The 15924-nt window shown below is 43.5% G+C and overlaps 1 protein-coding gene across 2 annotated transcripts in view; it reads right to left on the reverse strand.

Moving 5' to 3' along the window:
- NDUFS4 (NADH:ubiquinone oxidoreductase subunit S4) overlaps nucleotides 1–14974 on the reverse strand; it is a 207779-nt gene extending 192805 nt beyond the window's left edge. Inside the window, exon 1 of one of the 2 annotated variants that reach the window (XM_077462752.1) lies at nucleotides 14815–14974. In XM_077462752.1, the coding sequence (XP_077318878.1) occupies nucleotides 14815–14894 (80 nt within the window). In that variant the 5' untranslated portion in view covers nucleotides 14895–14974. The remainder of the gene's footprint in view (nucleotides 1–14814) is intronic. The other variant, XM_077462753.1, reaches the window with a different exon arrangement.
- Between the last annotated feature and the right edge of the window lie 950 nt (nucleotides 14975–15924).

A 15924-nucleotide genomic window follows, 5' to 3' on the forward strand; every position in this document is an offset into this window, starting at 1 on the left:
AAGCCTCCCGAATAGCTTGGGCGGGTTCGGACTATTCTCCGAACAGCCTGAGCACTTCACACCCCTCACCACGGCTCTCCTTACCGATCCAAGGGAAGGTGAGAGGCAGCAGGGGTCAAGGCCACTGCACATAAACTTATTTAACCAGTTGCCGACCGCCGCACGCCGATGTACGTCGGTACAATGGCACGGGCAGGCATAAGGACATACATGTACGTCCCTTGCCTCCCGCGGGTCGGGGGCCCGATCGGGCCCCCGCCCGGTGCCTGCGGCGGTCGGTATTCGTTCGGGAGCGATCCCGGACGAGGGGACGGCCATTCATTCATGGCCACCCCCTCGCGATCGCTCCCGACGAATAGAAATCCCCGGTGACATCACTTCCTCTCCTGTAATGTAAACACAGGAGAGGAAGTGATGTATTCTCTCCTCCGTGTCGGTAGTTTTCGTTCCGACACGGAGGAGAGCGGATCAGTAAGTTGCACCAACACTCACACACACAGTAGAACATGCCAGGCACACTCACACCCCCCCTTTACCCCCCGATCACCCCCCCAATTACCCCTGCCCCCCAGTCACAGTGACACCAATGTCATTTTTTTTTTTTTTTTTTTTGCATTGGTGTCATTTGTGACTGTAATAACTGTTAGGGCAGTTAGAGTTAGCCCCCTTTAGTTCTAATGTACCCCCCTAACCCCCCCAATAAAGGTTTAACCCCGTGATCACCCCCCGTCGCCAGTGTCACTAAGGCTGGGTTCACATTGCAGCGGTTTATGAGAACGAATGTGATTCGCACCGCACTGCAGTGCAAATCACATCCGATCTCTGTGCGATTCGAGTTCAGCCATTCGCCGCACCCGCCGCACCCGCCACACCCGCCGCAAATTCGCACGGGACCCTTTTTTTGGCCCGCAGCAGAATCGGATCGCATGGGTGTTCACACCATGCGATCCGAGTTTGCAGATCGCACTGCGATATGCGAACTGATCTGGGGGTGTCAGTAACATTTCACTGACACTCCCAGCAGTTCGCATAGGGCAGTGTGAACTGCCGCCGGGAGGCATGCGATGCGGGAACCCGCCGCGGATTCGCGGCGTTTCCGCATCGCTCCAGTGTGAACCCAGCCTAATAAGCGATCATTTTTCTGATCGCCGTATTAGTGTCACAGGTGACGCTAGTTAGGCAGGTAGGTATTTAGGTTCGCCGCAGCTTTTTATAGCGCCAGGGACCCCCATATACTACCGCATAAAGCCCCCTGATTGCCCCCTAGTTAACCCTTTCACCAGTGATCACCATATAACTGTTACAGGTGACGCTGGTTGGTTAGTTATTTTTTTATAGTTTCAGGGCACCCGCCATTTATTACCTAATAAAGGTTTAACCCCCTGATCACCCGGCGGGTGTCATTTGTGACTAATAACTGTTAGGGCAGTTAGGGTTAGCCCCCTTTAGTTCTAAGGTACCCCCCTAACCCCCCCAATAAAGGTTTAACCCCGTGATCACCCCCCGTCGCCAGTGTCACTAAGGCTGGGTTCACATTGCAGCGGTTTATGAGAACGGATGTGATTCGCACCGCACTGCAGTGCAAATCACATCCGATCTCTGTGCGATTCGAGTTCAGCCATTCGCCGCACCCGCCGCACCCGCCGCAAATTCGCACGGGACCCTTTTTTTGGCCCGCAGCAGAATCGGATCGCATGGGTGTTCACACCATGCGATCCGAGTTTGCAGATCGCACTGCGATATGCGAACTGATCTGGGGGTGTCAGTAACATTTCACTGACACTCCCAGCAGTTCGCATAGGGCAGTGTGAACTGCCGCCGGGAGGCATGCGATGCGGGAACCCGCCGCGCATTCGTGGCGTTCCCGCATCGCTCCAGTGTGAACCCAGCCTAATAAGCGATCGTTTTTCTGATCGCTGTATTAGTGTCACAGGTGACGCTAGTTAGGCAGGTAGGTATTTAGGTTCGCCGCAGCTTTTTATAGCGCCAGGGACCCCCATATACTACCGCATAAAGCCCCCTAATTGCCCCCTAGTTAACCCTTTCACCAGTGATCACCATATAACTGTTACAGGTGACGCTGGTTGGTTAGTTATTTTTTTATAGTTTCAGGGCAACCGCCATTTATTACCTAGTCTCACTAGTGTACCCCTAAATTTAGGGGTGTCTACTTTCCAAAATGGGGTCATTTGGGGGGGTTTGTGCCATCTTGGCATTTTATGGCCTTCAAAACTGTAACGCCCTTAGAAAGCCTGAAGGGGGTGCTTGGTTTTCGGGGCCCCGTACGCGGCTAGGCTCCCAAAAAGTCCCACATATGTGGTATCCCCATACTCAGGAGAAGCAGCAGAATTTATTTTGGGGTGTCATTTCACATATGCCCATGGCATGCGTGAGCAATATATCATTTAGTGACAACTTTGTGAAAAAAAAAAAAAAGTTTGTAATTTTCCCGCAACTTGTGGCAAAATATAAAATATTCCATGAACTCAACATGCCTCTCAGCAAATAGCTTGGGGTGTCTACTTTCTAAAATGGGGTCATTTGTGGGGGTTTTGTGCCATCTTGGCATTTTATGGCCTTCAAAACTGTAATAGGTAGTGAGAAGTGAACTCAAAAATTTACGCCCTTAGAAAGCCTGAAGGCGGTGCTTGGTTTTCGGGGCCCCGTACGCGGCTAGGCTCCCAAAAAGTCCCACATATGTGGTATCCCCATACTCAGGAGAAGCAGCAGAATTTATTTTGGGGTGTCATTTCACATACGCCCATAGCATGTGTGAGCAATATATCATTTAGTGACAACTTTGTGTAAAAAAAAAAAAAATTTTTTTTTTGTCATTATTCAATCGCTTGAGGCAAAAAAATAAAATATTCAATGGGCTCAACATGCCTCTTATCAATTTCCTTAGGGGGTCTACTTTCCAAAATGGGGTCATTTGGGGGGGTTTTGTACTGCCCTGCCATTTTAGCACCTCAAGAAATGAGATAGGCAGTCGTAAACTAAAAGCTGCGTAAATTCCAGAAAACGTACCTTAGTTTGTAGATGTGACAACTTTTGCGCAAACCAATAAATATACAATTATTGACTTTTTTTTTACCAAAGACATGTGGCTGAATACATTTTGGCCTAAATGTATGACTAAAATTGAGTTTATTGGATTTTTCTAATAACAAAAAGTAGAAAATATCATTTTTTTTCAAAATTTGCGCTCTTTTTACGTTTATATCGCAAAAAATAAAAATCGCAGAGGCAATCAAATACCATCAAAAGAAAGCTCTATTTGTGGGAAGAAAAGGACGCAAATTTTGTTTGGGTACAACATTGCATGACCGCGCAATTACCAGTTAAAGCAGCGCAGTGCCAAAGTGTAAAAAGACCTCTGGTCATTTACCAGCAAAATGGTCCGGTCTGAAAGTGGTTAAGCTCCAGCCATACTAAATACCCCCCCCAAACCACACCTTCCTGACACCCCCAGCCCTCCGTATCCCCCCCATTACCATACCCTCCTGACACCCCAGTCCTCCTGATCCCCCCCAAACATAATACCGTCCTGACACCGTCCTCCTGATTCTCCCCCCCCCCCCCCCCCGCAATTATAATACCCTCCTGAGTCTCTCTCTCCCCCCCATACCATACCCACCTGTCCCCCTAGTGCCATGCCCTCCTGACCCCTACCGTACCTCCTACAAACCTTTGTCTGCCGTTCTACCCACTACTGACTTTTGGCCAAGTGCTTCCTGAATTTTCAGCACGAAAATTTCCCATTTGGTGCACCACTACTTTTATGGCTTTAATATTTTATATTGTACTCTCAAAAACCAGACCAGACAAACAAACCCCCTGTGTGAAAGGGCCTTTAGTAAAAAGAGCATGATTACCTCTCATTTGCCTATGGAGATCATGGATCAGCAGCCATGATTACCGTGGTCAGGAGACACATAGGAGGGACACAGGAACAGGCAGCATCAACCAGGTAACATAACAAGCACCAGTTCTTGGCAGAAAGACAAAGGGATAACATAAAGTGCTAAACTTTTCTTCAACTATATGAGCACTAAAACAACTGGCAAAAATTCAGTTTTGAATCAAAGTTTGCTCTCATACACAAATTCAAGTGAACAAAGTGGGAGGTAGTATGAATGACAGTTTTATTACGCAGCCATATCGGCAAACCTCCATAACCCTTCTCTGAGTTCATCCATTCTTACACAATGAAGCATGCCGTGTGGACCAACAATGGAAGGGGGGTTTCAGAAAGGTCACAACACTATAAAAAACAAAACAACATTTTTTTCCTCCATGTAATTATAAAATATAGTTTTAAGACCAGGCATAATGCAGCTATTAGCGATTCACAGTGCATTTGGAAGTCATCAGCAATTTGGCAAAATCAACATTTTTTACCGAATTTAGTTCTCGTCACACTGGAACAATCTTTCTTAAATGTAACAGATTCATGTCAAGTGTGCTGTCCAGGTACACATCCTCCTTGTCACTGTTGAGAATTCTTTGCCCCCCAATAGTCCTTTGCCTTTTTCCTTCCTTTAACCACTTAAGGGCCAGGCCTCTTTTTCAGATTTGGTGTTTACAAGTTTAAAACAGTTTTTTTTGCTAGAAAATTACTTGGAACCTCCAAATATTATATTTTAGTTTTTTTTCTAACACCCTAGAGAATAAAATGGCGGTCATTGTAATACTTTTTTTTCACACCGTATTTGCGCAGCGGTATTACAAGCGCACTTTTTTTGGAAAAAAATTTAAAAAAATCACTTTTTTGATAAAAAAAAATATAAGACAACAGTAAAGTTAGCCCAATTGTTTTTATATTATGAAAGATAATGTTATGCTGAGTAAATTGATACCCAACATGTCATGCTTCAAAATTGCGCCTGCTCGTGCAATAGCGTCAAACTTTTACTCTAAAAAATCTCCATAAAGCGACATTTAAAAATTTTTTACAGGTTGCATGTTTTGCATTACAGAGGAGGACTAGGGCTAGAATCATTGCTCTCGCTCTACCGATTGCAGCGATACCTCACATGTGTGGTTTGACTGCCGTTTTCATATGCGGGCTCTACTCACACTTATGCGTTCGCTTCTGTGCGCAAGCTCGTCGGGACGGGACGGGACGGGGAGGGGGGGGGGGGTGTTTAAAAAAAAAAAATGTTTTTCTTATTTTACTTGATTTTATTTATTTTTACACTTAAAAAAAATAAATGGATCACTCTAATTCCTACTACAAGGAATGGAAACATCCCTTGTAATAGAAAAAAGCATGACAGGTCCTCTTAAATATGAGATCTGGGGTCGAAAAGTCCTCATATTTGGACTTAAATGCAAAATAAATAAAAGTCTTTTGGAAAAAATAAATAAATAAATAAAAATCTACCTTTAAAGCGGGATTCCACTCTAAAGTGGAACCTCCGCTGATCGGATCCCTCCCCCCCTTCGGTGTCACAATTGACACCTTTCAGGGGGGAGGGGGGTGTAGATACCTGTCAAAGACAGGTATTTTCACCTACTTCCGGGCATAGACTCCCGTGGGAGTCTATGTCATTTCCTGCTCTGCCACGCTGTCTGCTGGGACACACACGGGTCCCAGTGACAGCGCGGAGATTTCCTATTGCGCGGCGCGGCTCTCGCATGCGCAGTAGGGAACCGGGAAGTGAAGCCGATTCACTTCACTTCCTGATTCCCTCACCTAGAATGGTGACTACAGCAGCCGAGAGCCGAGCGATCGATCGGCCTCGGCATCGCTGGAACCCGGGACAGGTGAGTGTCCATTTATTAAAAGTCAGCAGCTGTAGTATTTATAGCTGCTGGCTTTTAATATTTTTTTTTTGGTGGAATCCCTCTTTAAGAGATATGGGCAGAAGTGACGTTTTGACGTCGCTTCCACCCTCCTATGGTATAGAGGCGAGTGGGGGCCATTTTAACCTCACTCGTCTCCATACCCAGCCATCGATAGGACCCGATCGCCTCCGCCGCTACCGACGACTCCGGTAAGCGGCGAAGGGCGCGGGAGAGGGTTGGGGGGGGGGTGGCACCTCTCCCGCCGCTGATAACGGTGATCTCGCGGCGAACCCGCCGCGGAGACCACTGTTATCGCACACAGGACCTCCTCCTGTAAAGAGGGATATCTCAGTTGTGGCAGCACCTGCTGCCGTTACAGAGATATCCCTCTTCAAAGTGACAACGTATATCTACATGAGGCGGTCCTTAAGTAATTAATTGCATATATAAAACATACAGCGGCTAAAATAAGTATTAAACAACCAACATTTTTTCTAGGTAAATATATTTCTAAACATACATACATACATATACATACATATATATATATATATATATATATATATATATATATATATATATATATATATATATATATATATATATATATATATATATATATATATATATATATATATATATACTACCTCCACCTAAAAATTAGCTTTTAGCCCCACAGTTACTACCCTTTGCATCACTTGCCCCTCCATTTAGATTGGAAGCATGAGTAGGGCCCTCCTAATTCCCATTTCATTAAAAAAGAAAGGGAATTGCGTTTTTCTCAGAATCATTCTTCGCTGGATGCAGCATCAGTCGGAGGGTGCATCTGTCCCCCACCGACTCCAACACTGAGAAACAAGCGATTGAACACCACTGATCACTCAGTTCTCAGAGCTCCCCGAGCAGAGTGCTGGTGTCAGTCACTGGCTCTGCTCTGCCCCCCACCCGGCGCAATCACTGAAGCAATAGGCTGTGGAGGGGACAAGACTGGCTGGCTCAGGCTCTCAGTGACTCTCAGGCATTTGGGCGGATTCTGAACATATGGTCACCATCTTTCCTAAGCCTGTACCAGCTCTGTGAGGTCAGCCGACAGCGGGCTTCAGCTGAAAATGGGTCACAGGAGTGCAGAACAAACTGCACTCCTGTGATCCACAGGACAAGTACAGCCAAACAAGCACAGGCTGCATTTCTCCTTTAAAAAAAATTGTATTATAACTGTTCTGTCTCTTTATAAAATAATATCACTTTGGATGTACCAGTATCAAATTTCTTACAATGATATAAGCAGTTCTGGAAGACCCCCTACCAGCCGTGCAATTGTAGCTATACTATTCCAACAACTTCTGGAAAGAACCAGAGCAGAAGATAGCGGTTATAACACAAATGTTTCTAATAAAAGCATTTCTAAGAAATCTCCTTGGGAGGAACAGCTATTCAGCTTCCTCACTTTAAGAAACTGAACAAGTCAAAGAACTTCTGACGCATCATAGCGAAAATCACTTCTTGTTCTTACCAAGCAAAGAAACACATGGAAAGTTGTAAGCAACTGTCAAAGAATCTCCAATACTGAAGATACCATAAGAGGAATGTGCTGAGAGTTCATTCGGGTGAGCAGAGAGCTGGATCCCTGGACAGGTAAGAGTTCTGTTATTAAAAGTCAGCAGCTACAGGACTTGTAGCTGCTGACCTATTTATTTTCCTAAAAGGCTGAAGAACCACTTTAAGGAAAAAAAGAGACATTCTTTTGAAGATAGCACATTATGGACAAAGTGGTCTTAACAACTTCAGCCCCGGAAGGTTTTACCCCCCTTCCTGACCAGAGCACTGTGTCGCTTTAACTGGTAATTGTGCGGTCATGCAATGCTGTACCCAAACTAAATTTGCGTCCTTTTCCCACCCCCCACAAATAGAGCTTTATTTAGGTGGTATTTGATCCCCTCTGTGCTATACACAAAAAATTAAAATAAATTAAAATTAAAAAAAAAATGTATATATTTTTTACATTTTGCTATAATAAATACCCCCAAAAATGTTTTAAAAAAACAAAACATTTCTTCATCAGTTTAGGCCAATATATATGCTACATGTTTTTGGTTAAAAAAAGAAAAACTGCAATAAGCATATATTGATTGGTTTGCGCAAAATTTATAGCATCTACAAACTACGGGAAAGATTTATGGCGTTTTTATTCGTTTTTTTTTTTTTTACTAGTAATGGAGCCAATCTGCGATTTTTAGCAGTAATGCGACGGACAGATCAGACACTTGACACATTTTTGGAACCATTGACATTTATACAGAGATCATAAAAATGCATTGATTACTGTGTAAATGACATTGGTAGGGAAGGGGTTAACACTAGGGAGCAATCAAGGGGTTAAATGTGGGGATTGGACCTAGTAGGAGAGGAGACATATTGCTGTTCCCACTTACTAGGAAGAAACTACATGTCTCCTCTCCTCTTTACACACACACACACACACACACACACACACACACACAAATCCCCGTGCTGGCGCTCTTAAGTGCGTGCGGCTGTCGGTGATCGCAACTTCTGGCCACACGCATCGTGTCCCCCACAGTGCAGTGGGCGCACGCCTTCTGGCAGCTCTTAAAGGAACCCTGTACGGGGTTTTGCGCAGTGCTGTCATTGTGCCGCAGTATATGTACGCGAGCCGGTCGGAAACCAGTTAAAGTGGATCTTTACACCAAAAGTCAAAATGTCACTTATTCAACTCTCCATCCTAATTTGTAACACCGACACTTCTACCCCCCCCCCCCCCAATAAGTTTCCGGCATCCATTTTGGCAGGTACTCGCTCTCATTTCCTCAATTCTCCATAGGCGCATCATGCTTTGAGCATTTATGAATTCATTGTCCAAAATGATTCAATTATTCTGGCCAAATTATTTTAACCATTCCCCCCCCCTCCCCAACAACATCTATATGGACTATCCAGAGAAAGAAAAGATGCATATACTTGCCTATTCTTGGGCTGCACCAGTCTGGTTGTGTGATTTCCCCATGTCAGCCAGAATCAGCTACAATGGAGAGGGCGCTTGGACAATATCTGGAATGCCTGAGCTGTGACGTAGCCCAAAGTGCTTACTATGGTCCATGCGTAGTTGGCGCTCCCTTCTCTCCCCTGAAGTCGCTGATAGCTGACACAGGAGAGCCCATCACATGACCACACCAGAGCGGCTTACAAATAGCTAAGCAAACAAATCTTTCTCTCACGGGTTAGTTGGTATAGGTGTTCGGAGGGATGAGGTGGGCAGTTTTAAGATTGGTTGGTTATATCCAGGAATTTTACTTTAAATGTAGGTAAACATGACATAATACCCAAAATTCCAAATAAATATGAAACATAGAACCGTATCATATTAATCTTCAACTGCATACTTTACCACAGTGAAAATCAGGGAGGTAAACCGCAAAAAAAAGGGTGAAGCACTTTCAGTACTTCATCTACTCACCTTTATAATAAAACCCAGGACCTTAAAATTATCCCAAAACGTCTTCCATAAAGGGAAACAAAGTGGTTGTAAACTTCAGACATGAACTATGAACAAAGAACATCCCTCTATAGTGTGTTCTTGTCTCTATCCAGGCAATTGGGTGTCTTTTCTGTCTGCTGTCTCATTCCTCTGCTATTTGCACGAGTCGCCTCTGACAAGTTTTCCTGACACTAAGAGATAAAAGGTGACAGGGGAGGGAGCTCCAGTACACAGCCTGTGATGGACAGCTTCCACTCTGTTCCTGGGTGCTGTTTTGGGGCTTGTGTCCCTTCCCTCCGATCAGCTCTCAGTTCCCCACCCCCTGCTTTCTGAATGCCCCTACAAACTGCATAAAATTCTGCACTTTACATCTGTGCACAGTAATGGCGTGATTTATGTAGGAAAAAAAAAAAAAAAGTCTTTATATGTATGTGGTGGCTGCATTCGTTTTTGTTTTTATTTTATATATTTTTTTGCAAAATTACAAAAAGGTTTTAAAAGTATGGCTGTAAGCAAACAGCCAAGTTGTTAAAAAGGGACATACCGTACATAAGTGTGATTTAACTGGTATAATAACCCTTCGACCCCCAAACCGATTCTGACATTTCTCTCATATAAAAATCTGCATTTTTGTAGTCTATAAAAAATTACTTAGAATCTCCAAACACACTATATATATATATATATATATATATATATATATATATATATATATATATATATATATATATATATATTTTTTTTTTTTTATTTTTTTTTATTTTTTTTTAGGCAGAGACCCTTAAGAATTAAAAAGGTGGGCATTGCATTCTTTTTTATGTCACACAGTATTTGCACAGCAGTTTTTCACACACATTTCTTTTCTTTTTTTGGGAAGAAAAAAAATCCCCCTTAATGAATATTCATGCACACAAAATATTACACAATTTTGGTAAAATATATATAAGATGATGCTGCATAAATAAATACCAAACATGTCACACAGGTCCAATTGCGCATGCCCATGGAATGGCGACAAACTAGGATATATTAAATTATCCATAGGTGTACTTTAAAAGCTTTATAGGTTACCAGTATAACCAGTTTAGAGTTATACAGGAGGTGCACATGCTGTGTGTGCTTTGATATCTGTGCGTTCCTAAAAAAGAAAAAAAAAAGAAAAAAAATGTTTTTTTTTTCTAGGAACACACATATCAAAAGGCACAGACAGCATTTTACTTATGAACTTATTTTTATTACTATGAATTGTTCCCAATAGGGATTGTCACTAGCACTTGGTACTTTTATCATTATTTATAACTTTTTTAGATATACAATTTCCTAAGTATAATTTTTATATATCTCATCTACTGAAATTAAGATTGTGTATTTATTAGTTGTATTGATTTTTCACTTGTGTATCACTCAAATAATAACTGGATTGACCCTAATGAGCAGAAAAGTGTGGTCCAATAGGATTTTGCAACCAGAACCATTTTTGATTAGATCGGTTGACTTTTCGCACAATAAAAGGAAGAGAACTGCACTATAATTTATCACAGATATTGGCCCATTAAAGCAGCGCCACATCCACTCCCAACTTCACTTTAGTTCCACAATGAAGTTGTGAATGAATCACGAGGACATACATATGCCATGTCATTAAGGTTATTAAATGTTTATGTTGTCGTTTGTTTGGGGGGGGGGGGATTGGGGATGTTGTCCACAGTATGTCCGCAGTCTCTGAGCATCTCCTCTAGTATTTTGGGGGAGGCTGGAGCTCTTCTTTAAGTTGGCTGCTGGGCTTAGACCTTGCTACATGCAGGGTGTTTTTTTTTTTTTTTTTATAGGAAACAGATCAAAGAAAAAAAAAAGTTCTTCTGACTGCTTTAACTTTTTTAGATGAAAACCATGGGCAGTAATCGTGATGCATCACGATATCGAATCGTTGACAGGATAATTATATTCTAATCGAGCTGTGAGACCAGCGAAGATGCAAACCTCTAGTTGTCACCCAGGCTGGACTTCAGACATGCCTGTCTTTACTAATCCCCCATATAACAGGGATGAGGAAAAGAACATTGGTTCCAGAACCACTAACAGCAATTGACCATGGCATCTCTGGCAAGATGAATGGGTATTTTTTTTTTTTTTAACCTCTTGAAGACCGCTTTACATACATACGTCAGCAGTTTCAAGTGGTATTCCAGGATGATGCCTGCAGCTACAGCCATCATCCTGGTATTGTTTTTTGTTTTTCTGTGGGCAGTTCTCTTTTCTTGTAAAATAAATTCTATCAGTTAATTAGCCACTAGATTTTTTTTTTTTTTTTAAAACACAGGTGGTAGAGTGGGCCCACCGCCGCCGCTCCATGCAGGGAGCCCGGCACTGAAGCCAGAGGTTATGTCAGCTTACCATAAATGCGATTAGGGACTAAATATTCCCTGATCATATCTATTGTATTAAAAACCGAAAGTAATGAAAGTAGCCAAGATCACAGGTGTATGAACGACTCTGACACATCAAATGTGTTTATTCTTTGCAGAAATTCCTGGATTCCCCCCCCCCCCCCCCCCCTTCGTCCCAAAACAAAAACTAGCCCACACGCTCTTTTCTGCAGTCCACTGGACCATCGCTTTGTTCTGAGAACTCCAGGGGTCCCATGGGAGCAGGTTCTTAAAATTTATGGTGGAGAAAATTTTCAACACCATCATGGACACCATGCCTTTATATGATTTGAAGTGGAGCTCTTGGTCCCCCTAATCTCACATAGGGTGCCTTTGCTAGGCCGGGGAAGTATCCCCAAAATACATACTGCATTAAAGACAACTGTTACCAGATTGGTTTGCCGTAACCTCCTTTTCTATTCATTGGTTTATAGGTTTGATTTTTGGTTTATTATTATTTCACCTGATATTTTCGCAATAGAATTGCAGCTACAGGCATCATCCAGATATCTTTTTTCCGCCGGCGATTCCCTTACATGTAAAAGCAATCTTAGAGGCTATATAGCCACTTGATTGCTTTTACAAGCGGTGGGAGGGGACATTCCCCACACACACCCCCCTCCACTCACTCCTAGCACCCTCCAGTGCTTCTACGGGCTCGCCCATGCAATCGGGGAGTCAGAGAATGAATCAGCTGGTGGTTTACCATAGAGCTGGCCATGGACCAGAAGTCCTCTGCCATCTCTATAACCCTTGGAGACGACGTCACTTCCTGCCCAACTTTTTTTTTGGGAGTGGGAGTGGGAGGGGATCTTGGGCTTTCCAGCATAGAGGAGAGATGCGGGGTCCTATAGACCCCACATCTCTCCATTATTTGCCCAATAGCAGGGGTTAAAAGTGCCCCACTAGCGCTTGAAAAACATTGGTAAAGCGCCGCTAGTTTAAGCAGTGCTTTACAAGCGTTTTCGGGCGCTGGTAGAGTGAATGGGCTCTTAAAGCACTTGGGCTTTCACGTTGGGATTGCAGATGAGGCTTCTTTCAAGCGCTTTACAGGCGTTTTTTTTAACGCTGAAGAGCCTGAAAAACGCCTAAAAATCACCCCAGTGTGAAAGGGGTCTTAAAGAGGAAGTAAAGTCTCTCTGTTTAATAATAAAGCTTACTACTAAGACCCCTTTCACACTGGGGCGTTTTTCAGGCGCTTTATCTTTAAAAAAAGCGCCTGTAAAGCGCTTGAAAAAAGCCTCATCTGCAATCCCAATGTGAAAGCCCAAGTGCTTTAAGACCCCTTTTACAATGTCAGCACCCGAAAAACGCTCATATAGCGCCGCTTAAACTAGCAGCACTTTACCAGCGTTTTTCGAGCCCTATTGGGGCGCTTTTAACCCCTGCTAGTGGCCAAATAAAGGGTTAAAAGCACCCACAAAGCGCTGCTGGCAAAAGCGATTTTCAGGCGTTTTGCAATGGGAAGGGGCGCTTTAGGAGAGGTGTATTCACCGCTCCATAAGCGCTGCAAAGAAGCTGCTTGCAGGACTTTTTTTTGACACCCTGCCAGCGCAGCGCCTCAGTGTGAAAGCACTCGGGCTTTCACATTGGGATTGCAGATGAGGCTTCTTTCAAGCGCTTTACAGGCGCTTTTTTTTAACGCTAAAGTGCCTGAAAAACAACCCAGTGTGAAAGGGGTCTTAGTCTCTATTGTCTCCTACTCAAGCCAATCCTCATACAGCTAGAACACACTAACAGTTAACCCCTTCCCTACCAGTGACATTTACACAGTAATCAGTGCATTTTTATAGCACTGATCGCTTTATAAATGTCAATCGTCCCAAAAATGTGTCAAACGTGTCCGATCTGTCCGTTGCAATGTCGCAATACCGCTAAAAATCGCAGACCACCACCATTACTAGTAAAAAAGAAAAAAAAAAAAAAAGATAGATTTTAGGTGCTATAACTTTTGCGCAAATCAATCAATATATACGCTTATTGTGATTTTTTTTTTACCAAAAATCATGTAGAATATATATTGGCCTAAACTGATGTAGAAACTTACTTAAAAACATTTTTGGGGATATTCATTATAGCAAAAAGTTTTTTTTTTTTTTTTTGTTTATAGCTCAAAAAAAAAAAAAAAAAAAACGCAGAGGTGATCAAATACCACCAAAAGAAATCTCTATTTGTGTACATTTCATTTGGGTACAGCGCTGCATGACCGCGCAATTACCAGTTAAAGCGTCGCAGTGCCAAATTGTGTAAAGTGTTCCGGTCAGGAAGGGGGTAAAATCTTCTGGGGCTGAGGTGGTTAAAGTGTTACTGATATAGCCAGACATCTATAGAGCAGTAATGTGCAATACATTACATTTCTGTCCTTGGGGAACCTTTATTGGTAAACAGATGAAGTAGCGATAGGTTAGAAGTGCTGTTTTTATTTACGGTTTTCCTTGTTATGAAGTTTTACATCTCAAGCGGATATTGTCAATTTTTGGAAACATCTGACAGGTGGGATTTTTATATTAGGGAAGTCTGTCCCCCCCCCCCCCCCCAGACTGTCAGGTGTTGTGTACCTGGAGCAAAGCATGCATAGATAGGGGATATATTATCTGGGTCCAGCAAGGCAAATGAAGGGCAGAGGACTCTGAGCCCACAATGTGCCCTGCATACTATGGCAAACAGATGAGGTATGAAACTACAAGTCCCATGATGCACTGCAAGACTGGCAGCCCCCAGCATGACTCCCAGAGGGTTTCTGGAATTTGTAGTTCCAGGACGGGGGGGGTGACACCACAGCCCCCTTCAGCAGTGTCCACCATGGAGGGAGCCCCCTTCATCTCCTCTATGGGAAGGTGGGGGCTGGCAGGCTGGACTGAGGACCCCCAAACAGAAGAATCAGACCGAGTGACGTCACTTGTTGCAGGTTTCCTCCAGACTGACAGGACAGCCAGGAATGGAGCATTCCCAGGAGAGCCCCGCCCCCTCCCTATGTCCCCGGACACTCCGCAATGACAACACGCCCGGTCTCTCCTCACACACACCGCCATGGACCGGGGCGGACAGCTCACACTGAACTCACTATAAAACCTCCTCCCTCCCCCCCGAATATCCCGCTACCTGCTCGGGTTCAGCAGTGCCGCCGCCGCTCTCCTCACCGACAACATTTGCCGGACCGCCGGTGACATTGAGGACGCCATGTTGCCTGAGACTACAGCACCCGCCGAGGACCAAACTACGGAGGAGCGCGATGGCGTCACCCGAGGCCCGCCCCCGCCAGCTGATTGGCGAGGAAGTCCGCTGTGTGTGGTGTGTGGGCTGCCGTAGAGTGTTCACTAGTATGAAAGGTTATGAGAGAGAACATCCAATGATATTCCTCAAAATGAGGAAAAACTTCTAATGATATTCTTCAGGATGAGAGAGACCATCAAATGATATTCCTCAAAATGAGAGAGAACATCAAATGATAGTCCTCAAAATGAGAGAGAACATCCAATGATATTCCTCAGGATGAGGGAGAACATCTAATGATATTCCTCAAAATGAGGGAGAACATCCAATGATATTCCTCAGGATGAGGGGGAACATCCAATGATATTCCTCAAAATGAGAGAGAACATCCAATGATATTCCTCAGGATGAGGGAGAACATCTAATGATATTCCTCACAATGAGAGAGAACATCTAATGATATTCCTCAAAATGAGAGAGAACATCCAATGATATTCCTCAGGATGAGGGAGAACATCTAATGATATTCCTCACAATGAGAGAGAACATCTAATGATATTCCTCAAAATGAGGGAGAACATCCAATGATATTCCTCATAATGAGGGAGAACATCTAATGATATTACTCAAAATGAGAGAGAACATCCAATGATATTCCTCAGAATGAGGGAGAACATCCAATGATATTCCTCTCCAATGATATTCCTCAAAATGAGAGAGAACATCCAATGATATTCCTCAGGATGAGGGAGAACATCTAATGATATTCCTCAAAATGAGAGAGAACATCCAATGATATTCCTCAGGATGAGGGGGAACATCCAATGATATTCCTCAAAATGAGAGAGAACATCCAATGATATTCCTCAGGATGAGGGAGAACATCTAATGATATTCCTCAAAATGAGAGAGAACATCCAATGATATTCCTCAGGATGAGGGGGAACATCCAATGATATTCCTCAAAATGAGAGAGAACATCCAATGATATTCCTCAAA

Source organism: Lithobates pipiens, unplaced genomic scaffold (assembly GCF_037356315.1).
Source record: "Lithobates pipiens isolate NorthernLeopardFrog02 unplaced genomic scaffold, aLitPip1_a1.2 Scaffold_3, whole genome shotgun sequence".
In the NCBI taxonomy this organism is placed as follows: domain Eukaryota; kingdom Metazoa; phylum Chordata; class Amphibia; order Anura; family Ranidae; genus Lithobates; species Lithobates pipiens.